The 13697-nt window shown below is 41.0% G+C and overlaps 1 protein-coding gene across 1 annotated transcript in view; it reads right to left on the reverse strand.

Annotated features, from left to right (window-relative positions):
• The window catches only part of amot (angiomotin), a 41834-nt gene extending 28152 nt beyond the window's left edge, over nt 1-13682 (reverse strand). The window contains exons 1-2 of the mRNA XM_041951954.1: nt 12802-13682; nt 905-1487 (exon numbers count right to left, since the gene is read on the reverse strand). Coding sequence (XP_041807888.1) covers nt 905-1487; nt 12802-13547 — 1329 coding nt within the window. The 5' untranslated portion in view covers nt 13548-13682. The remainder of the gene's footprint in view (nt 1-904; nt 1488-12801) is intronic.
• Between the last annotated feature and the right edge of the window lie 15 nt (nt 13683-13697).

The raw sequence follows: 13697 nt of genomic DNA on the forward strand, positions 1-13697 counted from the left end.
TTAATTTCTCTGCTGAATATCCACAGTCAACATGGGTCAAAACTAGCCATCTATTAACAGATTAAGTTTGGTGCCTCTCCTAAACATGGAATTGGTTTCACTCTGCTAAGTCAGTGTGTTCTGGGCTTAACAAACTGGGAGGCAGACACCATCTCTACATTAAAGAGTGATCTTAAAACTCTCCTTTTTGATAACAGTTAACAGTTTACAGTTAGGGCTGGCTCAGTCTTACCTTAATCTGATAGCAGCCCCTAGTTATGATGCTATCAGATTAAGAGTGAGAGAGTGCTTGAACCTGGATTGTTGATTATAGCTATCTCTCCTGCCATAGTCCTGTCTGACATTCACTGCAATTTTGAACAATATAAGATATACTACAGTTATCATTAGATCCATAGCGTTTTGTGTATGTACATATACTATCTGATACTAATATGTACGTAGCTACATGTCTATTATTAGAGCTGGCACTGCTACTGCAATTGCATCTCTGTCCAACCCTGACCCTCTCTGTCTCTCTGACGCTCTCTGTCTCCGCCTCCGCTTCTCTCTCTCTCCCTCTCTGCCTCTGCCTTTCTCTCTCTCTCTCACTCTCTAAGAAGTGAGAGAAGTGCAAGATTTGAATTTCATACTAAAAAGCTTTGGCAGATACCCACTTGGTTTTTCTGACTCAGACTGCTTAAGTAGTAGTAGTATACTAGCTTCAGCTGAACTTTAAAACACAATTTTACCTAGACCAAGGACTGTGGATTAGGAGAGATCACTATTGTGGTCAGTATGGACAGGAGGATCAATTATCGGAATCAATATCACTTGCAGTGTACATATGGGCATTTAAGTATTGTTTTAAGATTTAAGACTTAAAATAAATTGAACCTATTGAAAGATCTTCTGTAGATGTTACCTTGTGCAACTTGCTGACTTTCTCACGACAGGCCTCCATCTCCTGCCTCAGCATCCTGTTCTCCTCCGTCAGCACATCCACCCTCTGGTGGGCACATGCCATAATAGCAAAGGGCTCACCCTGCAAATGGGAGTAGGAATGTGGATGGGGGAAATGTCCAGCCTGGGCTGGTGGCTGGGGTTGGGGAGGTGGAGGTCCTAGGAATTGCTGCTGCTGGTGTTGTTGTTGTTGTTGATATTGCTGGTGCTGCTGCTGCTGATGGTGCATCCTTGGGGTGGAGCCATAGGAGTCATGAGTGAAACCGTGACCTCTTGGTGGGGGAATGGTCCCTGGGGTGAAGGGCTCACTTGCTTGGTGTGAGCTAGGACCTTGCGGACTGCGGGGCCCAATACTGGGAAAGGGCTCTCCCTGGCTCTGCGGGTGCAGGTGAGGGAAGGAGGGATGGGAGGAGTGGGAGGCGCTGAGCATGCTGCTGAGAATTGAGGACTGGGTGCGGGACAAGGAGCCCACGGAGGTGACCGAGGAGGTGGGACTGTGCTGGTGAAGGGGCCTCTGGGAGTGAACTGAGCCCTCCTTAATGGCCCTGGGGAGAGATCAGCTGTGTGACTACATGGTTCTCAACCTCAGCTGGGTGTCTTATGTTTATGTACAGAATTCCGGAAATGTTTTCACTAACATTATTCCACTGTGACTGGCTGTTTTTATTCATTTTACTCAAGAAAACATCTGGCTGAAGTGGACTGTGTATTCTTTCTCTTCGTTTAATGAGAGCATTTGGTGTGTCTTTGACCATCAGCTGCCCCATATTAATAAGAGTCAAAGTTATAATATAAACTAGACAATTCCAGCGCCACCGAAATTTGACAGTGGCACGAGGGGGCTGCTGGTGTTATCTATACCACTGTTTCTCAAGCCTGGTCCTGGAGTACCACTGCCCTGAATGTTTAAGAGGTATCCCTTCTCCAGCACACCTGATTCAAATGAATGGCTCGTTATCAGGCCTCAGCAGAGCCCAGTAACAAGCTGAGCATTTGAATCAAGTGTGTTGGAGCACACCTTACATGGAGCATGGAGTATTGGCTTACATGGAGCAGCAGAGCAGGGCAGCTGGTGCAAGATCCCTCTTTATTTAAATTTGGTGGGGGCTAACCCTTTTAAATTGAACTTCGACGAGAGTAGAAAGGTTTGTCTACAAAAAGATCCAAAAATTATGTGTCTCCTATTCACCGTTTGGATTTTACGGCAAATTTAGAAAAAAATTCAGACGATTTCTCACTGGCTCTTTCACTCTAACTGAGTGTGTCATCCACTCTAGGGGGAGAAATTCTGAACATTTTGTGTGTCTGTGTGTATGTACCTGTCGTTGTGTGTGACTGTGTATGTGTGTGTCTTCATCTGTTTGTGTGTGTGTGTCTACTTGAACTACACATTTATCAAATTGTCCCAAGTATTTTGAACAAGCAGCCCAACCAGTTCCTACATGGAGATGTGTCTGGTATATGTGTGTCTTAATGTGTATGTGTGTGCGTGTGTAAGTTCTGCCCCACCTGCTGATAATTACCTCTCTATCCCTCCCACTTTTTACCTGTTCCTGTCCATGCTTGTTTTTAATCACTTTTTAGCTGTTGGTTAGTCCTGTTTGTGTGTGTGTGTGTGTGTGTGTGTGTGTGTGTGTGTGACTACTGTCTCAACTTTTTTGGGAAAGCGCTTTCTGAAGCTGAGTTTAGCTGCTTGTTGGATGGAGATTGTTTTCAAACAATGCCCTTGTTTTGACTGTGCTCGTTAAGAGGACAACTTTGATCTTAATGGATTTAATCATTTTCAGGCTGGTTGTCCTGGAGATGTGTGTGCGTGGGTTATTGACACATACCGGTATGTGTGTGTAAATGACAGTTGCACCTGTTGACAATTCTCCCCTACTTTTTCGCTGTCGGTTTCTTCCGAACAACTTGTGATTGTGACAAAACGGTAGCTGCTATCAAAAAAACGATTTCACTGTGAGATGTGGTCAAGTCTGGGCCAGATGTACGTGTGTTTTATGTCTAGATATTCTTTAGAAAAATGACTAAATGGTCGATTTAAAAAGACACACCCCATCAGGCTGCGACTCAGAAGACAGGAGATTGTATGGGTTTAAATGGAGCAGCAGAGCAGGGCAGCTGGTGCAAGATCCCTCTTTATTTAAATTTGGTGGGGCTAACCCTTTAAAATTGAACTTTGACGAGAGAAGAATGGTTTGTCTACAAAAAAAATCCAAAAATCACCGTTTGGATTTTACGGCAATTTTAGAAAAACAATTCAGCAATTTCTAACTGGCTCTTTCACTCTAACTGATGATGTCATCCACTCTAGGGGGAATAATTCTGAGAATGTTTTTGAGAAACTTTATGGTCGAGATGGTCATAGCTCGAAATCCATAAGAGATATCAAAAATGGTGACAAAAAAGGGTTCATTTCAACCCGACTAAATTATCTACGTTTTAAAGTTTGAATGAAGTCTCTAGGAGAAAGTATGGCGAAGCAGCGGACAATTGACGAAAGAGCTATAAAAGACATAGCACACCATTCCCAATTGAGACGCACGTTTTGATATATAGTTTGCAAGGGTTTTCTCAAAGCTGCGGGACTAGTTACGCGCTGAAATAGCCTGATTGTTCTAAATTATTGCGCTGGCTCAAACGCTAGTTGGTAACCGTGGCAACAGAAACTCAGAACATAATTAACATGGACATCAACTTTGAGAGCTACACTGCCACTACTCTCAATGACATTTTGCGTCTGTCCAGTCGACTAAGGAAGGAGGAGAATACAGTGTTGCCAATTTGAGGAGTTAGAGCCGCCATTAATCGACACTTAAAAAACGTCAACATCATTAGCGACACTGTATTCAAGGGCAGTAATGCTGTTTTTAAGGCGATACTGAAGCGTTACAGAAAGAGTGGGAAAGACACCAGCTTCCACCATCCTCGTATCCCTGAGTCGGACCTTGAGATAATCAGATGTTCATCTGCGCTGTCTCCCGAGACGCCCCTCTGCCTCGTCAGATAGGTGTGGTTTGACATCCAGCTGTGTTTGGCTCGGCGTGGCTGCCCATGACATCTTTCAGCATCCAGACAGACGAGGATGGCGTTGAATACGTCAGCCTAGCGCATAATCCTGACTTGCTTGATACCAATTTAATGATCAGAGTGAGGCTATTTCTTGCAATAAAAACGATTTAGGAAACTATCTGTGGACTTTGATTCTTTCAAACAAATTTTCGCATCATCCTCTGATCAAACACAAGCGGTAGGAGGTGCACTTGTCTTCTGAAATGATACTTTGTAATGTAACATAACGTTAAGCAATCATCTCACTTTCCTCCACTGATTAGGCCTAATAAAAGAGCTACGGCCAACTGAGCTGCAGGTTCTGTGGCCAGAGCTGGTTACCTTGGCAACGCGTCACAATGAGAGATATTAAATAGTCCGCTCAGCCGCTTCTTGTCAAAAACTTAGGATTTTAACAGTAAAAAACAACATTAAGGTATTCATAATTGATTTAACATTTATTTTTATGTAAGTGACCATGGTATAAGCGGGATAATGCCCTTCGAGGTGTCCATTATCAGAAATGAATGGACTTCGCGGAAGCAACCATTCATTTCTGATAATGGACACCTTGTCAGGCATTATCCTGCCTGAATCACCACTGTGTTATGTGATGCACTGTGTGTGTGTCTGATGAAAAGTAAGTGAGAACATGGAACAATAGTTATTTTAAATCAAGTTTATTGTTGGGTGATGTAAGTTGTGAGTTTGCTGTGCTAGTGGTTAGCGTGCTAGGGGTCATTGTCCAAGCCCTGATCAAAATGCTTATATTCATAGGTGCTGATGACCCTCACTTGCTCACCCCAGATGAGCCAGTTAGGTTGGGTCAACCAGGAGGCCCAGCAGCGATCTGGATTTGGCTTAGATGGACCCTCCAAGGACCCACCTGGTTCAGTAAACCTCATCAGTAGTGCCTATTCACCACTGTGTCTCCACAAACCACTGGGCTGACAAGAAACATGCAGCAACTCTGGCAGATGGATGTGCTCCCTTTTACAACAAGCTGGTTGTATCATCAAAAGAGGATCAAGGGGTGATGGAATTGTTGCGAAAATGACTCATGTGGGAGACAAAGTTCATCGGAGTGCAGAGGGTTATGCCCATAAACAGATGTACAGTATGTGTGATGGACCGACTCTACAAAAGGCAGGTGACTGAATCAGCAAAAGGCAGGTGGCTCAACTTCTCAGCCTTCCTGCCAACTTATTAAGCTTCCTGTCAGCCTTTCTGCCACTTATTCAGATGAGGATACATATCAATCACCATGCACAGAAGATTCCTGCTAATGAGCCTACCCCTGAGCCAATTGCCTCTTCAATTTGCTCCCTGTCTGATGATGGGACAGCTCAGTCTTCTGAGTGCAGCTGCAGTACATTCAGTTCTGTTTCAATAGTGCTAAGTTGGGTCCAATACACTAGCATGTAGTTAAGTGCCTTGCCTGAATCACCAATGGTCCATATTGTGTGCTGACCTGTGTCCATCTCTGATGATAAGTGAGAAATAACAACACAAGTTAAACTAAGTCAAGTTTATCGTTAGGAAGATGTAAACTTTTTTGGTGTGCTAGTGATTAGCATGCTATTGGTTAGCACACTAGCAAAGTGGAGATAACGAGCCATATATGGCTTACATGTAAATGGGATTTTGCCTGTTTGCTGTTTTAGCATATGAGTCTATATCAGCATGACCAAAGATTACTGGAGTTGTGTTAACATGCAATTGCAAGTTAAAAATGTCTCAACTACAAAACAAATGGAAAATGGCAAATCCTCGTCCAACTACATAGATAATATAAGTCAACTTGACTTTAGAGGCAGTCAGATGTGTGCGTAGATTATGTTTTTGCAACTGTGACGAGGTACATCATGGACATTTGGCAGTCGAGTTCATTCTTTGGCCACTTGGAAATTATCACTGTGATTGATTTCCAAGGTGAGTGAAATCAAATTGAATGCGGCTGCACTGTAACATTTGGCCAAACGCTGTGTTTAATGTTAAATATCATAGATATGACTTTAGCTGGTATACCTGGGTTGAGCAATTGAACAAATATATCGCTGACTGGCTGAGTCTATGGCTGACTAGTTGTTTTGCACAACTCTTTAGGTGATTTTTGCCATTCTAGTTTTTATAGTTTAATGGTATGCCTCCGGAGAACGCATGAAAACCACTGCTAAACAACCGACTCTCTCCGAGGAAACTGTATTAGTACATTAGAACCCATTAACAGCAGAGAAAGACAGTATGTTAAATTTTGGTACAGCTAGAATATTGTCACATTTAAGTCTGTGAAGTAAGCGTTTATTTCAACCAAACCAGTTCAGAGTTGGTTATTGTAGGAGCAGGGAAAAACTAAATTGCAAATGTGTACTACAATACATCACTTTAATTCAACATTTGTATCACTTAAGGACCTTATGGTTTGACGATATTGAACATCATACCTTTTGAAAACTGTGGTGTACCGCAATACTGCCCAAGCTTGGAGCTGATAATTGAAGACTCTTTATGTTTTGTGTTTGGATTTAGTATTTGAAATTTTTTGTGATCAGTGGTGAAAAGTTGATTACCATTTTCTGTTTATATGTGCTGATTAGGATGACCAACCAAATGGTAATATTTAATACACTAAAAGACTGGCCCATTCCTTTTTATTGATATTTTATTGATGTTGATGATTATAAAATGGCAAATATCTCAGAAGTTGCCAGAACGTGGATGCAATTTATGAAAATTAGGGTTTTCACATACCATTATAAGCGCTGAAGCATTTTGTTGTTAGATTTTTTTTCACAATGCTAAAGGCAAAATAAGGGAACAAACATTCTGCTATGTTTGTGAGACAAGCACAAAAGAGGGAGGGAGGGAGAGTGAGAGATAGGGAGGGAAATAGAAACAGAGAGAGAGAGATTGCAGAGAAGATTTCTCTTTTGAGAAGTTTCCAATCTGAATATGAGATCAAGTCACTGACTTTGGCCTCCCCTTGCAGATGCCACCATACAACTACTAGAGCAAACAAAAATGGTAAAAGCTATTTTTGCTGTCTTTAAACTCTGGTGTAGGCCACAGACCATTAGGATAAATTCACTGAGGGGATGAAAGTTAACATTGTGATGGTGAAAGGTGGACAAAACATCCTTGACATGTCAGTGGTCCTTGAGGAAGCAGTAATCCTGTCTGATCTGAAGGCCTTACCGAGCACTATTGCCATGCTGATGAGTCCTGTTTTTGCCCTCAACATAGACTATCCAAAGGAACTGAAGTACACATTCCAAGTTGTGAGTGGTTTAAGAAACTCTTGTGGATAACCAAGTAAGATGTCTGAATGTTAAAATTGTTTTTGCTGTGTTTGAAGGTTAACGTCTTATTTTGTTGTCTGTTTTGTGCATAATGAACAGATTGAGGAATTGAGGTACATAGACTGTACAAAATGATTCAGAGGTCCTCATGAATATTAATGGATGAATATCTCTCTCACTTGGACATGGTTTAAGGAACAGACTTCTGTGGAAAGTCATGTAACCCTGAACATTGATGGCTCGTTTCATGGAAGTGCATCAGCTTTCAAATGGAAGTTTTCGATTTAAGTTAATATTTTTTGCATTTTATTAAATGAGTGGATAGCTGAACTATTTTAGAATTTCTGCATCTTTTCATTACAAAGTGTTGAGGCATTTAGTCTCACAGCAGTTTTAACACTTCAGTTAGAATGAGTTGACATTTGTACAGGCAGACAAATTTTTAGTTAAAGTCTGTTCTTTCCTCTTTATATTCAGATAATGAGTGGTGCAGCCACAAAATGCAGAGCAGTGATGTTTCAATTTATTCTTCTGTTATTGAAGCATTGGAGCATGTTGACAGGTGACATTGTGTATGTGTGCAGTTAAAGAAAATGGTGCCCAGTAAAGCCACTCATTCTTGCAATATTGTCAGATAAATAATTCCTGTGTTTCAAGATGTAAAATGTTGGCAGGAGGCTGAGTAACTACTGACGTGTCAGTAGTCCTTCAGTTTTATGGTGTTTTAAATTGTAATGTTTGTGGTTGGGTAAGTCTTGATCTGTTCAAATATCACCTTTGGTGTTGGATATGAATTTCATCCTTGATCACAGACTGCTTTTTCATTTTTACTGTGACAAGTGAAATTCAACAAGTGCATTTAAAGAAAATGCTGTTGTTCTCTTTTACAACATCATATGGATGTTCATAGGTTGTCCTGTTTCCCTTTGAAACAAACTTCCTGCAGGCACTTACTATAGGTTACTGCAATGGTAATTTTTAATTTGTAATTTAAGTTGATTTGTAAATGATTAGGTCAAATAGCCAGTCTGAATAAAGTGCAAACAACTGAAAATGGAGTGAAATAAATGAACAAATTTAAATCAATGGACTAAAAAAATTAACACAACAGGCCACATTAGTTATATTGAAATAGTTGTTTAAGTTCAAAGAACTGCTGGAAAGGTTCAATAACCTAATTAATTAATTTGAAAAGAACGGACCTTTCTAATGTGAAATAGAAAATTGTACGTTCAAACAACAACCCTAAACAGTTCAGTAAATTAGCAAACTACCAAGCAGTTTGATGGCTGTGGCTCCAATAATACAGTGATGTTTATGATTATTCCCTGTATTTGTTCCTTTACAGACCACACAAACGCACATGTATACTTACATGCATACTGGATAAATAAATAAAGGTCACTGACACCACATGAACAACACACTTACCATACAGAACCCAGCACTATAGTCTTGATCTGGTTCTTACCACCAAAGTCATCTCTTGTTCAATGAAGAAACTGAAAAACATGTATTGCTACTGAAACTCATGTATGGTAACAGCACCAATATTGACAACTTTAAAAGAAGTACTAGAACGATAATGTGACAAAATGTTCATAAGATTACTATTTGTTAGAATTTGTATTATCATTATTATTATCATTAGGTACTAGTTACTTTAGCTAAAAATATTACTAAATCAACCGGGAAATGTCTTTACACTTGAATACATTTCTGAACATATTATTGGCCTAGTTTAGCTAATCACAGATGTATCACACTAGTGTATATGTCATCTAATAAGTAGCAAGAAATTGTTACAACATTATTTTGAAACACTGTCTCCATTCACTAGTTTGTTCAGAGGGTACTGGTAAATTGATATTTACACTGTAAAATGTCTGGCTCAATCCTAGTCGAAATTCCTCAATAACAACCACATTTCAGCCATCCACATCAAAAATGTCTGTTTCTCTTGTGCTTTTAAGTTTAAAAATTAGTAGACAAACAGTATGTTGTTATCAGATGTTAGTACAATCTACACTATCAGTGAGGTATTGTTTTTGTTTCCTGTTTATCTCAATAGAGATCTATCACAGCCAGCATTTAAAACAGCAAAAGTAGAGATTTCATCACTACTTTAAAGTTAAATATCCTTCAGCCCAGTCTGATTCATCTGCTTTTTGCTAAGTTTGTCCTGTTAATCAATAAGGTGGGAAAACACCAGCTGTTAACTGCCTTTGTGCAAACATTCTTGCCATTAGCCCAAGCAGATCATGTCCCAACTCGTCTGGCACTGATGATTAAAATACTGTGGTATTCCTGGCTGTTTACCTTGGAGGAACCGGATTCAAAGACACTGGTGTGAAACAAGTCCAACAGGAACATACCTCACCAGCTCGAAAAACAGTACTGTGAAACGATGGAAGGTTTTCATGTCTTATCTTTTTAAAGGTTGCTTTTCTATTATCTTCAACTTGCTTGTCAAAAAACTAAAAGCATTCAGTGTTTTTTATATAATATTGTCAGGTCAGTGTAGAAACAAATCCTAGCAGTATTTAAGTTATTATTTAACCATTAAACTTCTCATGAATATGTGTGTGTAACCATCTCAACTCACTGTGTGTTTGGGTATTTGTGTGTGGAAAAGGCCAAAGGAAGAACAGCTAGCACCAATAAGCTTGATAATTAATAATTTCAGTTCAGAAGTTGGAGAAGACAAAAATGAGCTGCATGATAATCATGGGAAAACAATGATGAATGTGTGTCTTTGTGGATAATCTCAAATTCATAATTTTACCACTTAATTTAAAGGATCTGTTTTGAGGTCATATACTTGCTGTAGTTGCTATGGAAACCAATCAGTTGATTTCTGATGGTGACAAAAACTAAATAACAAAAGACATTAAGATTTACCTTTTTTGGCACTAAAAAAGAGGCCTTTAACATTATTAATTACTTCATAAACTGGGTTAAAAAGTGCTAGTTTATTAATGATCATCATTGAGAAATCCCCATGTATGGAGAAACTCTTAACTTCTGAGCCAGGAAAGAGTGGAAAGCCATACAGGTATAGATAGTGACAGTTTTCCCTTTGTCCCCAAAAGAGGGAAAGCTGCATTGTTTGATTATATGGATGCACTCCACAAAAAGCTGGGAGCCAAACTACCCTGACACCTCACTGAAATAAAGTTGTCATGACTAACATGCTAGCAAACTGCTCCTTATTAAAAGATATAGCAGACACCGAACATTCATTTGGAGTGGTGTTTGTATGCACCTGATGGAAGTACAACAGGGTTGACGAGAGCTGTGAGGCCAGAGCTTTTGTTTGAGTCTGAGTCATCCCTCACGTTGTTAAGATGTGACCTATAAGTCAAAAAAAAAAAGCCTGATCTAAAACTGATAGTATGAAAATAACAATAGCACAATGGCCACACAAATCCCTATAATGGAAAGAGGGTGTTTATCATCCAGTTGCAAGTAATTAATCACCATATCTGTATGTGTGATATAGTTCAATGACAACAAAGGTGCAACTGTGGGTCTGTGCATAACATTCTAGTATTGCTATACACTGGGTTTGGGCAGGATCAAGGTATAATGGTACATCAGGTTATTTAGAAATCCCAAAAGTATAATTTTCAATACTATCAAAAATAGAAAAAACCCACTTTCTATCAAACTGATTCAAAGATGCTGTATTGATGTGTGTATGTACTGTGCTGCACAGCAATCGCCACCAGAGGTCTGTCTCCACTTGTGGAACAGGCAGCTGAGCTGAGGAAGATGGCGAATCGGAGTGGTGGCTAGTAAAAAAGAAAAATGTCAATTCCCCTGTTTCTTGGAGAATCATCTGGTCCACCAGCAAGAATCTATGGAAAAAGGGCGCTTATTTCTGATCTATTCATTACTCTACGGCAGTAGAGTAATGAATAGTATTTAAACGAAGTAAGACTTGCACAAGTAGGCTAACTGTATATTAGACCAACAGCTTTGTAGGCTAAACAATTTCATACGTGCTGCTCTATCCCCAGCAGCTCAGCTTTTAATTTTGTTTGTTTGTTTTTTAACACAAAACCATCCTCAGTGGAATGTCAAGAAGGTACAGTATGAGCCTACCGAACATGGTCACATCCAAACCAGGATCAGTGCCGATCCTGTATGAACATTCCAATAAAAGCTAGCAGTGTGCAGACTTAGAAGTGCTTAACTTGTGAAAAAAGTCAGTCAACAATTGTTAACTGAGCTTAATTTTAAGTAGACTCTCTGTGTTGTAATGTTATAATTAATGAACAAATTTATTCAGAACTCCATTAAACATTTTTAAGGCAGTTAAGGCAGTGGTCACTGATATATTTATTTTAAAACATTTTATATTTTTACAGGGTTATGTAGAGTAATGTCCATGATGACAGCAGTGCTGAATACACAATTCAAGCACTGACCTTTACGGATGGCTTTCATTTTAAATGACAGAAGAAGACAGATTTATAGAAATTTAAAAAGTAACATCAGACTCTTCAATCTAAAAGATTATTTTAGATGGAGGGGACATAGGCTTGTGTCATACTAGACAAAAACAATTTTCAAATAAATGCAAAGACCCAAGAGGCAAACCGTAATGAGGTGAGTACACACATAGTCATATTGTGCGCTATTCAACTTAACTACACAAGTTAATCTTCAGTTTTATTAATTAGATTGCACTGTTGTATGAAGATTGTCCTGGTAGTGTTTACAAGACAAATTGTTCCACCTTGGCTATATCATCCAAAGTACCCAACATTTGCATATTGTACAATGGCGGAGCAGTGGCAATACACCATCCTTGTCTTATCGTCAACTCTTTGTCTGTTTCAGATTGTTCCAAAACAGCAGATTTAAAGTACGCAGGTAGCTCTTCAAACTCCAAAATTTCACTTGTGCTCTCCTTAGGGTAACTTACTCACACAGCAATCAGCTTGCTGTGCCAACCTCAGCACATGTTCCTAACAGTGTGTATAACTTGGTGTTTCCAAGTGGAACTTGTGTTTGTGAACTTTGGTTTCACATTACATGCATCAATCAACATAGCATGCAGTCTGAGTGCAGATACGTGAGATATGTCTCAAGTCTACAGCTCTGGTGGAGTATCCCCTCCCCCTCCATCAGCGGGCTGATGTGCCCCATATATGCTCCCCGGGCGCCTGATGCGGCAGGCCACTGCTCCTGTGTGTTCACTGCATGTTGCATGGTGCATGTGTGTGTTTCAAAAAACAGTGATGGGTGAAATGCAGAGAAGAATTTACCAGTTTGGGATCAATAAAGTGAATAAATAAAAAATGTGCTGTTAAGCTAAAACTAGAGCTAAAACACTCTATTAAGCTCTGCAAATTGAACTGCAGAGTTTTGTCATTAAACTCTGGGTTTGTCACTTTGCATGAATGCCTTTCCCATTACTTATTGAATATTCAAGTATGTTTTAATATATTTTAAAAAGTATATGACTGGTGCAGCTTTTGTGTTCTCTTGTGTTCCTTACCTGAAGGAACCATACTCAGGTGGGGGCTGGTATCGGACGTGGGGCACCTCCCTCGAGTGCTCCCTTCCTCTCTGCTCCTGGTAAAAATGGCCTCCAGGCTCCTGTTGCTTTGCAGGCGAGCCCATTCCTTTAAAAGGGTAGTCTGGTGGTGGTCCGCGATGCTGTGGCTTGTAATAGTCACCTGGTGGCCCTGGCGGGGGCAGCAACGGAGACAGCGGGGCACTAGTGACAGGAGCATGGGCCTTCACGCCACTGGTGGCCAGGGAGAGCTGCATAAGTCGTTCGCTGAGAGACCGAACATGTCCTTGCTTCAGATCCTTCAGGCCATCATCCTGGTGCACTTTTCCCGTGCCGCTCACCCGCTGCACCGTGGGGCGACCCTCAGTGCGCATCTTGGCACTGGTCACCCCAGTGACATAGAAGGCAGCGCCCACCGAGGCAGGGAGAGAAGGCTGCTGGGGCTGGTTGTTCTGCTGCAGAGGTTGCGGAGGAGGGCCATGGCCACGGAAATATTGTGACTGAACTTTGGCCTCTTCGTATGTAGGGAGGTCCTCTGGGTTCAGGCACTGCCCTTGGCTGCTCCCACCTCCACTACTATTTCCTGCTCCTCCTCCAGTCCCTAAACCTCCTCCCCCTCCACTACTCCCACCCCCTCCTCCTATTCTGGGAGAGCCCAGCTTCTCCAGGCCATTGTCTGTCTGCAGCTCCTGTCCCTGAGGCTCCTGACGGGCATTGTGGGGAGTCATGGAGTGATCATCGGAAGGGCCTACTTGTCCTTGTCCCTGTCCTGAGTAACCTCCACCAACCCCCCCCCCCTGCTCCTCCTCCTTGCTGTTGATGCTGCTGTTGCAGCACGTAATTCCGGTTCATCTGCTCCTGCAGGAGGCGCTGCAGGA

This window comes from Chelmon rostratus, chromosome 14 (assembly GCF_017976325.1).
Source record: "Chelmon rostratus isolate fCheRos1 chromosome 14, fCheRos1.pri, whole genome shotgun sequence".
Classification (NCBI taxonomy): domain Eukaryota; kingdom Metazoa; phylum Chordata; class Actinopteri; order Chaetodontiformes; family Chaetodontidae; genus Chelmon; species Chelmon rostratus.